This window comes from Alligator sinensis, unplaced genomic scaffold (assembly GCF_000455745.1).
Source record: "Alligator sinensis unplaced genomic scaffold, ASM45574v1 scaffold647_1, whole genome shotgun sequence".
Lineage (NCBI taxonomy): Eukaryota > Metazoa > Chordata > Crocodylia > Alligatoridae > Alligator > Alligator sinensis.
Genome location: NW_005842952.1, coordinates 372,391 through 389,639, shown reverse-complemented (window position 1 = coordinate 389,639; position 17,249 = coordinate 372,391). Strand labels below are relative to the sequence as shown.

Sequence of the window (17,249 nt, the reverse complement as noted above, 5' to 3'; positions counted from 1 at the left end):
TCGGTCTGTAGTTTTCCACATATAATAATATTCTATTATGCTGGTTAAGGACTTCCATGGAAGCTAGGGACATGAAGAAAAAGCAACACAGTCATCACAGGAAGCCAGTACAGTGCTTCACAAATTGTCAAGATTCCTTTGACAGAAGTCTTACAGCACAAAGTGTTTTATATATGATATATCTTCCTAATAAAGAAGCCAGTCATTATCTGGACTTCTTAAGGGCACCAAGCACTCAAGATCCATGTAAATGTTTTTCAAGTACAATGCCTTCATTTTAGAAGTGGGGCACAGCATAGGTAAAACCATTCTGTGCTGGCTCCACTTCACACCATTCAAGGAGCAAAGACCCAGTGTGGTAAGTGTCACACAGACTCAGACTCTCCGGCATGCAAAGATACAGAGCATAGGCACAATTTTAATTTGCTCTGCCCAGCAGGAGACAGCACATAGAGAAGCCACAATGCTCTGGCACCTCTACTTGCTAGATCAGAAGCATAAGAACCCTAGATGGAGCCACAGCAAAACAATGTTGGGCTGGTTCCAAGTCCCTCTGCCTAAGAGGCACAGGTTTAGCTGAAGTCACTTGGTTACTACTTCTGTTTTGTTCCTATCAAGGAACTTTAGTGCAGACAGTATGCCCCACTAGGTACAAGGGGCAATTTCCCAAGACAGCTTTAAAAAAAAAAATTAAAATAAACATTTAAAGAGGAGTTTCTAAAATAGCTCTTGAATAAACACACTAAAATCTCAAAAGATTTGTCCATGCACTTGCACTCCTCAAGACAAATTAATTCATGGATACCTGGGCTTTTATAACACTCCACCAAATCCTAAATCCAACTGTAATAAGCCAAACAATTTTAAATTAACAGAACTGAAGAAAAGAACAGAAGAAAAGATCATCATGATTTGTAGTTTAAACATTATTATTGAGCATACAGCTGTCTTTAGTAAAAGCTCTGCCCCCCTACCACAAACGCACACTATTTGTCCCCCAATTTACAGTTCAGTAGAAGCAGATATCACTGACATGATCCACCATAACTGAATCACTTTAATGAGCAAAACATGTCACCCCCTTGTCCTGCGCTGGACTCCTACCCAGTGCGGGACAAGGGGTGACATGTTCCCTTTGCTAAAGACACTCCCTACCTCTTGCTGCCCTATGCCTTCTTGCTGGGACCCAGGTTGACCAGTCCTGGGTGAAACAGGTTTGCAGGGGTCATGGCAAGGAGGAACAGGGCAGCATGGGAGCTGGAGCCCAGTGCCCCATGCCTCCAGGTTGGGACCTGTGCTTCATGTGGAGGCATGGGTCAGTGTGGTGCAGGAGCTAGGGATTCCCCAGCATGGAGGCACAGGGTGCCAGAAGCTTCCCAGCTCCTGTGCCTCCCTGCATATCATGAGGGTGCATCCCTTTAAAACAGGGAGAGTGTGCAGTTCCCCCCCTTATGAAGATGCACCCTTGGGATTTCCCAGGAGTCTCTCTCTAAGCAGAGAATCCCAGGCTTTCCCCGATTATGAAGATCCTTGGGGTTTTGTCTCCGTGTGGAGAAACCCCAGCTTTCCCCACTTACTGAGACACATCCCAAGGTTCCCTGGTCCGTTTCTCTGTAAAAGGAGAAAGACAGGCAAGTGCTCCAGGTGCTCGTAGCACCCGATCCTGCCCAGGAAATCCCCAAGGTGTACAGGATCAAGCCCCTCAAGTCTCCAGAGTACCTGCCCAGGGCAGCTGGAAAGTGCTCTCCCTCCAGCAAGCAAACAAATGTCTGCCACAAAGCAGCACAATCTATTACCTCCTTTGTCATGGCCAAGAATTGTGGGCATTTGTGGCATGACAAGGGGTATATGACTGTCTGCTTATTTTGCCTTTGCACCACCATAAAAAAATTTTTACAGCTGCACAAAGGAGAATAAAGGCAATGTCCGTTTCTACTCCCAGTGTTTTTAAAATTATCAAGTATACAGGAGCCTCCCCACCCCCAACAATCTTTGTCTTCCAATTTATAGTTTGACAAATGCTTAGAGATTCCTCTTTTTCAGAGCAGAAAGGAGATACTAGATTATGTATCAACAAAAATACATGTCTGCTGTTAGGCAGCCACATTTTGAAGCTGGAAAGAGTTGCTCATAGTCTGGTTGATGTTCACAAGTTCAAAGCCATAACTATTCACTTACAAAATCTTGCTGAATGTCAGTGAAATCTTTTCCATATTTTTCTAGTGCTTCCTCAAAGAGATTTGCCTCCGAAGCAGACCATTCCTCCATTTCATCCCTGCACAAGACCGGCCCACCTTGTGGTACAAGGGCAGAGATTGCCTTGGAAATGTCATAGACATTTTTGTGCAAAGTGTCCATAGCATGAAACTAAATAGCAGATTTAAAAAAACAAAACAAAACAAAAAAGAGACACTGTAAGTACAACCATAGAGAAAACAAACACTTAAAACTGAAGCAGCTATGATAGGAACCTGATGGTGATACATATCTTGTGCTGAATTCAGAGGAGAACACATACTTCCACTTAACAAAAACAGAGAGAAGTAGTTAACCATGTTAGTCTGAAGTCCTGCCTTCTGCCTAAAGAGAGTAAATATTTCTCCAACCCCAGAATGAACATTTTAAGACAAGAAATGGATAACATTCACTAATAATGGTATTTTTGGGAAAAGGTGATCCCATATAGCCATAATTTCCACAACAGAAGAAGCTCAGAGGACAAGACATGCAAACTTAAACTTGTTGTACGTTTTATTTATCTAACCATCTATAGCAAATATAACTAGAAATCTAAGAGCATAAACACCCCTTCTGGGCAACCCAAAACACTTAAAAAGCAGTCAACATCCTAAAGGGAAAGCAGCACACATCAAAAACACACAGCTAGCAGGGAATCATCCCCAGGAGCATCATCCTTCCACACAGAGCAGAGTTAAGGTTTACTGGAGTTGAAAACTGATGATTTTCTTTGGTAGGTCTGGCATATGTTTGTTTATGATGTCAAAATATAAATAGTGTCATGGCTTGGCCTCATTTTCTGATTTTTGTAGTTGTGTCAGATGTTATATGTTGTTAATGGGTAAGGTTATTAATCATTTTTAAAGTTTTGTGCATATGAATTTATTCTACAGTGCTTTTTCCAGGTAAAGTTTTAATGGCTTCAACAATGGGACTTTCACTTCTCTCCAGAAACGCTCTAACAAACAAATGCATCTCGTTGTCAGGAAGTTAACCCCCATACGCAACCTAAATTTTCCTATTCATCTCACTATTCAAATCCACAATCATTTATATTTAGAAAATGCTATAACTACTTCTGTTTTTAAATTACTTACAAATAAAAGTAATGAAAAAAACAGGCTGTCGTGAAAGTCAACATTTATTACTAGGGAAGAACAATCATATTATTAGAATTTCTATTCTGGTCTTCTTTGTCCAATGTTGCCTAGAATAGCCCTGAATTTTTGGAATTGATCAGACACAGCATTCCAGATTTATCCCACCATACACAACAGCCAAATAGTCTTCGTGTTTTTCAACATAACTACTTAGTGCACGCAATCCTGTATGCGACTAGAAAGAACTGAGCAGAAAACACTAACATTTCCAAAGTGGCTCCCTCTAATCTTGCTGCAAACTTATCCATGATTGCACACCTTTAACTTTAAAGACTTATTACAAAAGGAAAGAAAAAGATCCTTTGCAAAACAATAGCTGGATCCTAACAGACTACACAATTGCAATCCATCTACCCCCTCTCTTACCAATGTAGCTAAGGTACATATTTTGCATTTCTGTCAAAATCTTCCCCAAATCCTCTTAATATCTTACCAGTGTAATGTCCCTGGAGGCTGCTGCAGCACTCATGTGCAAACTTGGCTGTCTGACAGAACTACTGCAGTCTAGAGCTCGGGCAAACGTACCAACAGAGCTGAAAAGGATTAAACAGAACATTAACCTTGCATGCAAAGTGAATACAGTAAAAATGTCTAAACAGCACTTCTGAGGAGGCTAGCAGGCTTCATTATTTGGTATCAAGACTAAATATTTTGGCTCCACTTCTAAGACAGAGATCACTTTCTTCAAATGTAGCTTGTTATGACAAATGCTTCATTCTGTTTAGCTCACATGACTATCCAGTTATGCTTATGTAAAGAAGGAGATACAGTGAGGCACTCAGGAATGATAAAGATGCTCCTCTATCTTCTCACAGCAGCTCCTGGATCAGCATTGCACTGGAAACTTGGTCTAAAAAAAGTTTCAGGAACATCAAAATCCTTTTCACAATGATGAGAACAGATTTTAATTATCTGAAGGCACAAAGGAGAAGAGACAGCTGCCAAGGTAACAGGTGGAAGGAGGCGAAACAGCGAGCCAAATCAAATTGCTCTAAACATTTCAGCCTATTCATTTAATATTTTATTAAACCATTTAAACCATTTAATATTTTGTAACACAAGATACCATATTTACTCATATACAACACACTCCCAAATAAAATACACACCTTGTTTTCAGAAGGAAGAACGTAGAAAAAAGATTTTTCCAGAGTCATGCCCAACTAAGTGACAGAATAAATCCTCCTGGAAACAGTGTGTCCAGGAAGAGTGGCATCTCTGTGGCAGACTACTTCCTGTGATGCCACACTTCTTCGACACTGTGTGCTCCCAGAAGGAATTACTCCATGTCCCACAAAGTTAGGCCCCAGATCCTTGCAAGGAGCAGTAAAAAGACTATTACTTCTTTACCATAAGTAGTTTTTTTTTTTTATATACAAGTTCCTGCAAATAAAGTGGTGTTTCCACATCATAAAGCCTCATCAATATCCTACCAGCAACTTACTTGCTACATCAGGCACAACAGTGATCAGACAAAAACTCTGGCTGCGACAGGGTTAACACAATACTCTACCCCTTAAAGTTTGCTGAACAGACACAAGCAGCAGCCATCTTGGAAGATGGACAGTTTCTCCAGGACTGCTCCTTTTCCAGCACAGAAAACAGTTTCCCTGCTAAAAAACATGTACCCCAATCTCAGGAGGCTGATTTGGCAGGGGAAAAAAGGTGTGTGTTGTATGTTAGAAAATATGTCAACTATGTTTACAGAAAGGCCTGTACTGTGGATAGTACTACTCGGGTTATTCTGGATACCAGCCTTTCCAGCTTATCTGATTACAGTCCCAGAACTCATGTCATCCCCATGCTTGTTCACCACATCCAATTCCAGTTTGTCATATCTTTCTAAGTTTCTCAACTATATCAGTGTGATCAAACTCCTACCAGAAGCAGAACTGATCAATGTTCTACTTCTGGTAATACATACATGGCTGATATGAAAGATAATTGGGGACAAAAAGAGGCACTGCTGCATTAGTGCAGCACTCTGCCTTGGCTACTATGCTTTGTTTTTTTAGCTAATTAACCAGGGACAAGTGCCATGCTAACACAGCTATTGACCCTGCTATACAAACTAGCTCTGCACAGCACTACATCGTGTCACACAGACATACCCTCTCTCCTCTACTTCCCCTTACCTTTTCATTATTATTTTCTCCTACTCCAGAAGAAACCAGTGGTGTGTCAAAGCCAGTGGCCTAGACACAAACTTTTGCTTTATTGATTACACAAATCAAAGGGAACAATAATATACTGTGTAATCAGCAACATGGAAAAGTTACTAGCATCAGTAAATTTCACTGTGACTCTCCTTTTGATGCAGCCACAACACAAATGACTCCAGGAGAACTAGGGAGTGTCTGCATTATTAGTTAAGCCTGAGCTAGCTATGATATTTTCCAACACAGAACAAGAATAACATTTTTGCCTCGGTTTAACCAATCATGTTTCACCCTCATCTCCCTCCTAGGCAGCCTACACTAGGGCTGAGAGTCTTCAAAGAGCTTTCAGTTAGATGTTCAAACTGGAAATCCAAAATCAACTAGTTGTTTTTGAAAAGTTTGGCTGAAGTTTCCTTCAACGACCCATTTGATCTAAAAACAAAATCTGGGGGAAATAACATTTTCTGCTCTTTTTTTAGTTGAATGTCAAAACTTTCCTCTTGCTTTTTAAAAATATTTGCAAGTACAGAAGAATTAACCCCTGATTCCTTCACTTTATTCATTCACTTGTTCCCTACAAGGTCCTACATTAGATCTCATTTCAGCATTCTGAATTTGTTCACTGATATTTGATAAATACTGAACATGCCTCTGTGGTACTGATCATCAGCTTTCATGTTTATACTACTTAGTGGCTCCAATTCAGAGCAGGTCTTCAGCTCATTTTTAAGTCCCCTCCTTTATTATGGATGCTTTCCTGACCTGGCTCCAAATGGATGCTATTCTCTAGGGATTTAAACACCATGAAGATTTAAGACTGCTAAATGAGAAAGAATCTTCTCACAGAACCATGGCTCCATTTCACCAGAGGGCATAGATAAGTACTTTAGGTGTTTTCTTAAATGAGGGTGGACTAAAGGGGTTGTTGGTTGTAGCTGTGTTGGTCTAAGGACATAGGCAGACAAGAGTCTTTGGATAAATGTGATATCTTTATTAGACCAACAAAATAGTTGGAAAAAATTGTTCTTTAGAAGCTTTCGGGTACCCACAGCCTTCTTCAAGAATAACACACTCTCCCTGTGCCTGAAGAAGGGTGTTTGTACCTGAAAACTTTCAAAGAACAACTTTTGCAACTATTTAGTTAGACTAATAAAATATATCACATCTACCCAAAGAACCTTGTCTGCCTAAAGTACTTAAGCATGTCACTCAACAGGGACATTTGCTGAATCAAGATCCAGCCACTGCCATACCCAATACGCAGAAGTGTCTACATTCTAGAAAACCAATCTCTGCTAGCAGTTTGCTACTTCCTACACTCCTCTCCACTAACCACTGACACCTGCTTCCACTGATCAACTGCACCCCTCTCCCCAGATGCCAATGAATCCACCAATTTTCCACTGATTATAGGCTTTCAAAAAAAGTTCTATAAATTTCTCTAATAGAACATAAGAATTTCCATTCTCATTACTTCCATTTAACTATTTAATGTTTTTCATTCACAGACTGAAATTCAAGTCCAATACTTCTACTATAAGACACCTCAGTAATTACTATATTTGCATAAGCCTATAGGACAAAGAAATCCAAGGACATTTAAAAAAAATAATGGAGTAAAATGGAAGAGGTATGAATATTTTTAGCATCCAGCAATCACACTGACTTTGGAGGTTTTGCCCAATGTTAAACTGCAACTAAATCATCATAATACTGTACCAGCCCTCCTGGAAATTACACAAGAAAACCCTTATCACACTCAAACTGAATGCTAAAACAGTAAACTACTGTGATTTATCAATATATAGAGAAATTAGGTATTGATACAGATCTGTAATTGATTTGCTTTTTCTGGTACTGTAGAGTATGAAACTATAAGACTCTCTTAAAACTCAAGTAAAATCACTCACTACAGCATGCAAGCCACATACTTTTTGGTTACTGATTTGTTTGATTCATTTAAAAGCTCATACCAGACAAGCACACAGAACATGAAGACTGGGATAGAGACAAGAGAAGGTTTAAAAAAAAAAAAGGGGGTAAATGTTTTTGAAAATAGATTCATATTTTCAGTTATTCCCGAGCAAAAGATCAAGTTTTCTTACCGTGCTACAACCAAGAACTGGTCTATCTGTTTGTCTACTAGTGGGTTAAATGCTTCCCAAACTTTTGTTTCAAGTTTTGATTGATCTCTTCCATCATCCTCACCTAGTTGAAATGCAAGTTAAAAACGTTTGGTATAGAAGCTTTCAAAAGAAGAAAAAGTATTTTACTTCTGGATTTTGTCTCTCACAAAACAATTATTTAACTCCCAAGACACTTAGTTTGTCAGAGGTACATTATCTGGCTGTGATTTGAAATTCCATTCAGTCATTTGTCTTTGGCAAACTCAGCCCTGCCTGGCAACTGGATGTACAGCTACCTGCTCTACCTGGCCCACAGTCAGATTCCCAAGCACTGGTTCTGCAAAATACATTTTAATTCCTACCACAGTGGTCTCTGGTCTACACTGGGGCCCATATCCCTTACTGTCATTTTAGGCTACTCCTCTTGATGCCTGGTACATTTTTCTAAACTTGTTCACATCCATCCTCTCTTAACACCGCTTATTCACATTTTTCTACATCATCAGATGCAAAAGACAGAGGTCAGTTATTGCCAACCAACCCTATTTTGGAGCAGTTGCTGCTTTAATTTGTTTCAGTTCTTACTTCATAAAGCACTTCTTCAGTTACTTTCATATTGTGAAGGGTCCCTACAAGCTGGCCTAGGGAGTCTAGAAATGTTTCACTATCAAGAAGAAGCACATGATGCTTGGAGAGGTAGACTATTAACTGTCTCCAGCTGCCAGAAAACTATTTTCCAAGGCAATATGCTCATCTGATCAGCAGTGTGAAACATGCATAAAAATGCAGTGAAATTGCCAGTTTGTTCAACTTTTTCAGCGAAGCATACAGGAAAATGTTGACCGATATGCTTGGTGTATTAAGTATACAGAAAGCATTTGCATATTTGATATTAATATTGTGTGTGTGCGCATGTTTTCTTATGAAAAACAAAACCCATTTATGTTCTAATCTAAAAATTAACTAAGCAGCCTCTGGTAATACTGTGCACTGCAGCATAGAGCTGAAACATGTCATTGTTTATTATACACCAGATCCTGGCAACAGGAAGCTGGGAATTTGGGATCTTTTCACACAGCGTTGCTTATTATACTCAGCAAGCCACAAAACAGATTTTTAAATACATGCCTTCATTGTCATTCTTCTTTCATTTCCCTTTTACTTTCACCTTTGCCACATTTTACTGTTTTTATTTTACTTTTTTTAAGCAATCCTTTATGCCCAATTTTCATGTCACTTGTTTAACTAGCTCCCTCCATTATTGCTTGATCTGTTTCTTCTTTCTCCCTTCTTCCTCTCATTGCAAGTTCTCTTCAGCCCTCCAGATTCAACTTTCTCATTCCCCACACAAGCAGCAGCACCAAATTGATCAGAAGGTACACTCTGCTGAAGGCATTATAGCACAATCTTTCACAGCTATCAGACACTTCTGTCTCCGGTTTCCTTCTCTTCCCAATCCAGAGGACATAAGAGAAGTCAGGAAGCAATAAGGAAATCTGGGAATGTGTTGCTCTCTTCAAAAGCTTTAAGGATTCTTTTTTGCCCTCACTTCTGACTTTCCAGGGGCAAAGAGGAAGCTCCTATAAGGTTAGCTGTTTTTCCTCCTCTTGACAAGTTAGCCAAGCTGCCGCTAAAATAATATTAGTTTCACATGCAGAGCAAAAAGGAGTTGAAATCTGTCTGTTCTACCAGTGACTGAAGTATCAGTGTTATTTCACACCTGTGGCCTGTATAGAAGAAAGGGGTTGGTGAAGTCCCTTGCACTGTGATTCAGAGCTGCTCCTCTTCTGGAGAAAGGAAAAGATGATCCCCACATTGCCTTCGCTGGCTGTCTCCCTGTTCTGGGCCCAAGCTATAAGAAAATGAAGCTCTCCATAGCACCAGCTACTGCCCAGCTTCCCTTTACTTACAGCTGTGGGGAAAAGAATAACCGTTCCTATGGCACCTCTGTCCCTTCTTAGATCAGGGTTAGGCAAAATGCAGCCCAGGGGCCGGATGTGGCCTGCCAGACCATTCTATCCAGCCCACAGGGCCCCTAAAAAATTTAGAAAATTAATACTAATCTGCCCTAGGCAGCCTGTCATGCAGGCCTCAATGGCTTGCTGAAACTCAGTAAGTGGCCATCTGCCCAAAATCATTGCCCGCCCCTGCTTCAGACACACCACTGGATGACCAGCAATCCATCCCTCCTACTCCACAGGTCAAGGTTCTGAAAGAGCAGCCAAAAGTGATGGGTGACATGGTAACTACAGTGAGAGGGTATCTAATAAGTTATGGGCAGCTTCATGAGAGGCATTAAATGGGAGACAGGTTTTTAGTGGATTTTGGCAGAAAGAGAAGCTTGCCTCAAAACACAGAATTTTCTACACGCGGCCGGGGGTGGGGGAGAAGAGAAGGAGAGTGGGGTCTGTCCTCCTGGCAATTCACAAATGTCTTTTATAAAAGAGTAGGCTCTAAGAGAGTCAATTAATTCATTTTTTTCATAAGATTTTATGATCTGGACAACTGCCCACTTAAGATTGGACTAAAATCCCACTAATTGCCTCCAGCTGGCAATAACTTTAGTCATTAACCAACCCAGCCATAGTTCCCCACATGATCCAGAAGTGAAACATTCCTTTTCCCATGAGACATACAACCTATATACATGCAAAAAAGACCATTTTCAATAAAGTAATTCTAAAGAAACAGTGAAAATTACCCTCTTTTAATAAGTCCGTTATATCTGCCTGATATCTGTTTCCAACTCGAATTTCTCCTTTATCAGCCAAGAGAGTCTTTTGTTGTGGATCATACACTAATGAATAAAAGAAGAAATCCTAAAAATAAAACAGAAGCAAAAACAAACAGCATTATTAATATCCTTGGTACGTAATCGCCAGTTTTTACCTATAGATTTTGTTTTGCTACCTATATATTTTTAAGTCAGGTGGATGCACTATGAACCAAACACCAGTTTTAGAAACCAAAATGAAAATGTTACAACTTTCTTCTGTCTGGAATGTAAAATAGTCCTTCAACAGAGCTTTCAGCTAAAATAAGCTATTTCCTCTAAATGAGGCTCTAGTACTACAAGGAGCAACGTCCCAGGATGAGGATATCCAACCAGTAGAACAATCAAATAAGAAAGGCAAATTTAACCTCCTGCAAACTGAAGAGATCTTTCTTCCCTAGGAGATCACATTATATGCAGTGCTGAACCAAATAAAAATAAAAACACACTGTATGGTGATGAAAAAGCATTTTGGCAGCCATGTCCACTAGTACCTACCCACATTCTCACGGCTTGTCCTACTCCCTTAATGGCTGCTCCACAATTTGCCTAGATTTATCAGGGGCTGGGGGGAGGGTGGAGAAGGGGACTTGTTAATGCTATGGTAGCTCTATGACTTGTCTACATGGGACTATTTTGCTGCATTAACACAGGTGTGAATTTAAATTAATGGAGTTATAGACAAGATAATTCTCCACAGACATACTGTACTTCTCGTCCTCCCCCCTTCCCCAGTTAAGCTTGCATCACTTTGAAGGGTGCTTCAAACAAGTGACAAAAAAGTCACTCTTATACTGGAATAAGTGCATCACCCCAGAAGAGTGCAGGATTACACCAGTTATAATTATATCTGTTTAACACTGCTAATATAACTGGTAAAACTTTTCTGTGTAGATCAGCCCTTAGTTATACTAAGACAGGGTGGGCAAAATATGGCCCGCAGGATGCATCTGACCCACGGGCACCCAATCAATGAATTGTACCCTACCCAGCCCTTCCACCCACAAGGGTAAGAGTGAGGTGCCAACATATACACACACACCCCACGACATACCCTATTGTGCCTTGCTCCCACCCTGGTGGGTAGAAGGGCCTAGCCCAGCCAGCAGCAGCTTCTGGGCAGGGCTGCTACTCCTGCAGCCGCTGGGGGACCTGCTCATCTTCCCCAACGTCCCGCTCGCTCTGGGCAGCAGGCAGGGAAGTGGTGGGGGCAGGGATGGGGTGGAGCTGCAGCTGGGCAGGGGCAGAAAGCATGGGTCTGGGGCTGGAGGCAGCCCAGGGTGTGGTGGGAGCATGGAGCTCAATTGGGCAGAGTGTGGGTGTGAGGGAGGGTAGGGGAGTGTGGGGATCCCCCCCCCACCACCACTCCCCCATATGGTGTGCAGCCCCTGCTGCTGGCAGCAGCAGCAGGTAGGGGTACTTGGGGCACTTGTGCCCCATGTGGGTACTACTGCCCAGCCGCACGCAATGACAGACAGTGCTGCGCGTGGGGGCAAAGAGCGCAGCCGGCTGGCCTGCCTCTATTCCTGCACTGGAGTCAGTTGCCCTTCTCCTGCCCCCTGGCCACGCAGGTCCTGGGACTCTGCTGGAAGTGAAGGGGAGCCCCAGACCCTGCTTCCCCATGGAGTCCTGGAACCTGTGCAGCCAGAGGCAGGGAAGGCAGTCAACTCCAACTTGGGCTTCCCTTAGTGCTGTTCCCTGAGCGCGGGAGCTGCACGCACATTGTACAGAGCCCCCACAATAGAGGTGGGCTGAGCAGGCTGTGCTCCTTGTCCCCATGTGCAGAGCTGGCCAAAGCTGCACACCATGGGGCCCCAGTGCAGAGCACGAGCACCCCCACCTGCTGCTGCTGGCAGCAGGGGCTGCACGCAATATGGCAACAAGGGGTGGAGCAACTGTCAAGGGACAGAGCTACCCATGCAGTTTGACAGGTCACCAAAACTTGTTCAGCAGTCCTCCAGCAAAAATAAATTGTCAGCCCCTGGACCAAGACAACAATGCCATGTGTACTCAGCAAAAGCAAGCTGGGATAACTGGGACAGATGCCTGGCTATTGAGTGTTCACTACCTTCTCCAGTTTTGAGAAGAAAAAGTGCCAGACACAGACCTTAAAGAAGCTGTTTTCCACCACCTCTCCCACCAACACCACCCCTCAGAAGCAAGTCAAGCAATGAGCAAATAGTGAATTGGTTCTAAATAGAAGCAGAGGATTGCTAGTTTTTCCCACCACATGCTGCCCCATTCTGTATCAACTTAAATTTCAGGTTCTGTATCAACCTCATTCAGGCCCTTCCTTACATATGCTTAACTTGCTTTCTCCTCCCTTCTGTTGCTTTGTATCATGTGCAGACTGCAGAAAAGAGTAAATGATAGTCCCCATCTCCATGATTCAAGCTTGAAGTAGAAGGTAGTGCCACTGAATGGTGGCACAGACCATTGAACTCAACTGACAGGATAAACTGTACAAGCAGAAGGAATGGAGAAAGCCATTGTTAGTTTGCAACACAGATTGAAGCTTCATGGTAAAACTATCACAGCCTAAACACTTAACTCTACATGTTGCTTCTGCTTCCCCAACTCTACTTGTTGCATGCACTCATCCAAGGCTGACAAGAAAATTCACATTACGTTTCATCCCTTCTATTTTTATTACAATGGTATACAAAATTCCAAAACATTAAGTCACAACAGTCTTGATGCACTATATTTTTCCTCCATTGTCAAAGTGCCTTTTTTAGATTAAAAAAACAACAAAACAAAACCAACACTGGTGAAATGGAGAGAGCTTGCTAGTCAGAATGCCTCATGCAAACAGATCTATCTTGCACCTAAAGACAAGGATTCAATCCCAATCTCCTACTGCAAAGGAAGCAGACTATTTCCACTTTTAAAATCCCCAAGGCAGGTGCAGTCTTTCTTTTGCATCTTGCACAACACAACACACTGCTGTTGCTGAACAAGGGCCTGCATCCAACACTGATTCACAACCAATGGAGCCTTCATATCGACTTGAATGGGCACTGGATCAGGCCCAGAAAGAATGACATCTCTATGAGAATTCTGGGTTTCATTTCTGTTAACATGAAGGTCTCTTTACATGGCTCTGTCAGTATAAAGGAGACTCAAAATGGGTGTAATAGTAATTTATGCAAGAGCAGCATAAAGAAGCTTTAGTGTCCATGGGAAATAGGCTCACCATTTCTTCAGTTATAAAATGCTACATTTAAGACTATGTGTTCTCACATAAATAAAAAAAAGGAGGTTCTCCTTTGCACATTAGTGTTACAAATGCAGCGAGTGTTTTATTTGTGTTACATGGCCATAGTACCCATCTCTAGTATCACAGCATACCCAGTACAACAGTAATTATTTTTCAGGCAAACTGTCCAGCAAAACTACAAGTACTGTAGTACATTATAATACATGGCAGACTTGGAAGGGGCCCATATTTACAAATTCATTACTTAGAGCAGCCAGAGATGGCAAGATGGCAAGTACAGAACAATGCCAGTGCAACTCTTAGCTGGCAGAGCCAATTCTGTTGACATTTTGCCAGCCAATCCCTTCCCCTGGCATAAATGGAATGAGGTGGGCATGTCACCAGTGGGCATAAGCAGGGCACATGTCCAGCGTTGCTGTCAATTGTAACAGACACCAATTATGGATTTGTAAAAGTTCTTTGGTCGAGACTTCCAAAAATGGAAGCCTGAACCTTGGCTTTGAATCTTACATTCTAAGCCCCAAGCCTGCTTCACGTATTTTCTACATTTCTTTCCTTCCGCCAATAAATTAGTTGTTCTACACTTATAGGCTAGAGAATTTAGATACCCATTTGTAAAATAAGCAAACAATTTTTATTTACAATAAAACATTACATTTCTCTCCCCAGAATTGTAGCCTGCACAACTCATTCACTATGGAACAGACAGTCCTTGGGTCTGAACTCACATATGAGCACTACATGCAGAGGCCCAATCCCAGATATCCAGTACTGTTTTTCCTTTATTCATGGGAGCCACTATTAAAGAGTAGAGAAAAAGAAAAGAATAAGAAAGAAGGAAAGATAAGTAGATCTATGAATACAGGGAACTCCCATGAATGTACAGAAGTCGTCTCCCTTTCTTTCCACTCTCTTTGATCTTACAACACACTCTCTCTCTCTCTCTCTCTCTCTCTCTCCAAAACCTTCCCTTCTCTCTTCTTTACCCTCTATGCTTATCAGTGTTTTTTACAAAGGCAGAAAGGACCTTTTTAGCAACAAAACTCTCTCAGGAAATGTTCTCCCTTATTGCAGTTTCTCCCCCAAAATGTCTGGATAAATATAAAAAGGACACAAATATACCACAAGCCCAGGCACTTGGCTCAACATCCCAGTGAGAAAGGAGAAAGTTACTTGCCAGGGACCACCTTGGTTCATCTCCCAGATCTGCAGCTGAACTGACCTGCCTCAGGCTGTGCAGCAACTCACCCTTCTGTCTCAGTGTGCCCATCTATAACATGTGGATAATTATGCCTCTTCCTTTGCAAAGTGAAATATTTTGACGAGGAACACTATGCAAGAGTATGGCATTAACAAACTGTGAAATAAAATTTGTTTTACTAAGTTTTTGTTACAGTTGGAATTTTCTCCAAGGCCACTTGGTGGTGATCATTTCTTCAAACCAACAGAACCCATCTGACACAGTGCCCTCTGAAAATTTGTAATTACTGAAAGAAACATGACTATTTAATAATTAAGACGTTTAAAAATGCCTGAAATGTGAATGCCAGGCTCATCTTAATCTCAAGACTGTTACCAAAGTCAGAAATATGTTTAAGGAAGCCTGATGATTAAAGATACCAGTTTGCAAGAATGATCTGCTTTGATTTTTCAAACAAGATAAGGAGTGCTGGTTGCCCTACTGTTTTTAAACAAGTCAACTTTTTCTCTTATACAATACTTAAGTCTTCTCAAAAAAAACCCATCACCCTTGCAGATGTGTTTGATGTATCCACTGAATAGTATATGCACATATACTGTAACATTTAAGTGATACTGAAACATTATAATTCATTTGCATCTTGATATACATGAAATTTAAAAGAAAACTTGCTAATAATCTCTGAAACAAAAAAGCTCCTAAAGTGTCAGGTCAAATGCCAAACAAGATTACCAAAACCAGCACGTAGCTCATAAATGTCAACAATTATAAATGCCCGTAAAGGTATCAATACAAATTAAAGTTGTACAGTTCAGAGTCACAAAACATAGAAGAAAAAGTAGGACCCACAAACTACATCTTCAATAGTGATTACTAGTTTGATTAATTTTAAGTGCCCAGTCCAAGGGGCCAGATTTCCAGGTGGTAAGGACCTGGGAGTTTTCTGAAAAAAAAAATATCAGGTCCCCTTAGGAGAATCAAACAGGACACCAAAAACAGGGCATTTTAAATTGAATCTTTAAACCCTTATTTTTTTTTAAGTTATTTCAGATAAATTTAAGTAACTGTTTCACAATATCCATTATACAACATGAATAATATGGTAAATTATGCGTCTGCTTCTTCCAGCAACATCTATTATATATTTCAGTTCTTGTCATCAGTTTTGGCTCTAATCTTTGAACTTTCAGAACGGTGCACTGACAAAAATTTGGGTTCTCTTTATAGGAGGAGGTGATTGAGTATCACATGAACCTAAGTAACAACCTTACCTGCTAGTCACAGAATTTTAACAAGACAAAAAAATGCAAAACCTGAAAATTGTGGTGAGCTTAACGTTTTCTAGTGACTCTGTCAATGCCCCAACCCCATCAAAAATGTGGGGAGGGAAAATCGTTAATTATATAAAACTGGATTTCTAGAACTAAGCTGCAGCAAAATAACCTGATACACTTTGCCAATTAAAAGAAAAGGGCTCATACCTCTCGCTCCAGATATGATTTAAGGGATTCCGTCTCATTTAACAGGGTAACACTGCATTTGCCTCTAAAAGAGAAAAATCAAGTTTTATTAATATACATTTAAGGTTTTATGCTAGGTATTGGATGGTCATGCTCTAACTTCTGTGTAAAAGCTTTTGCACATAGAAGAATATGGGTATAGTATTACATTCTGTTTCTTGAATCCTAGAAGAATAAAAAGAAGTAATTACCTGATGTGTGTGGCTGGTAAAGATTCCAGCTGTCGCGACAGAAAAAGCTCTCGATGCCTTAACTGATGCTTCTGTTTTTCTGGCAAATCAACCATTTCTGGGTTTTCCATCTCTTCTTCCATCTCCCCTAGTTACAAAGAGAAGAGGGAAGTTTAACAGCACCTTGGCAAATAGTACCTCCTGACTAATCAGAATATCTTGATACACAACCCTTATTAAACCCTAAATAACCACTGTAAACAAACAAAACCAAGCTTTGTGCAGATAAGCACAATGTGAGGATTTGCATAATCAGATAATTCAATAGAAATCCTTCAATACCAGACTAAAAATTCCAATTTATCACCTGGAGAATCCCAACATTCAGCCACTTAGACTCATGGGGCACACATGTACAACTGTACACACACACACACACACGCAACAATTCTCAAATAACAAGAGCCACCTAATCATTTCTCTCGCACATAAAAGTTTGCTACAAGTGCACTTGTCTACTGAAAATAAAATTGGCAGATATAAAGAGCAGATTTTGCCCTCTTTCAACTCATTTCCCATAGTTGTTCTGTAGTAACTTTCTCAGGTATATCAATTTTAAAAAGAGTGCTCATTATTACAGACATACAAAAAACTAGAACTCTTGGTTCCAAAATGATACCTT

At 40.9% G+C, this 17,249-nt stretch overlaps 1 protein-coding gene across 1 annotated transcript in view; it reads right to left on the bottom strand.

Annotated features, from left to right (window-relative positions):
* Positions 1-17,249, bottom strand: part of LOC102377934 (metastasis-associated protein MTA1) — a 132,474-nt gene that overhangs the window by 91,974 nt on the left and 23,251 nt on the right. Inside the window, exons 4-10 of the mRNA XM_014526083.2 lie at positions 16,589-16,715; positions 16,359-16,422; positions 10,385-10,502; positions 7,663-7,765; positions 3,832-3,931; positions 2,179-2,367; positions 1-63 (exon numbers count right to left, since the gene is read on the bottom strand). The exon at positions 1-63 is cut by the window's left edge and continues 7 nt beyond it. Of these exons, the coding sequence (XP_014381569.1) occupies positions 1-63; positions 2,179-2,367; positions 3,832-3,931; positions 7,663-7,765; positions 10,385-10,502; positions 16,359-16,422; positions 16,589-16,715 (764 nt within the window). The remainder of the gene's footprint in view (positions 64-2,178; positions 2,368-3,831; positions 3,932-7,662; positions 7,766-10,384; positions 10,503-16,358; positions 16,423-16,588; positions 16,716-17,249) is intronic.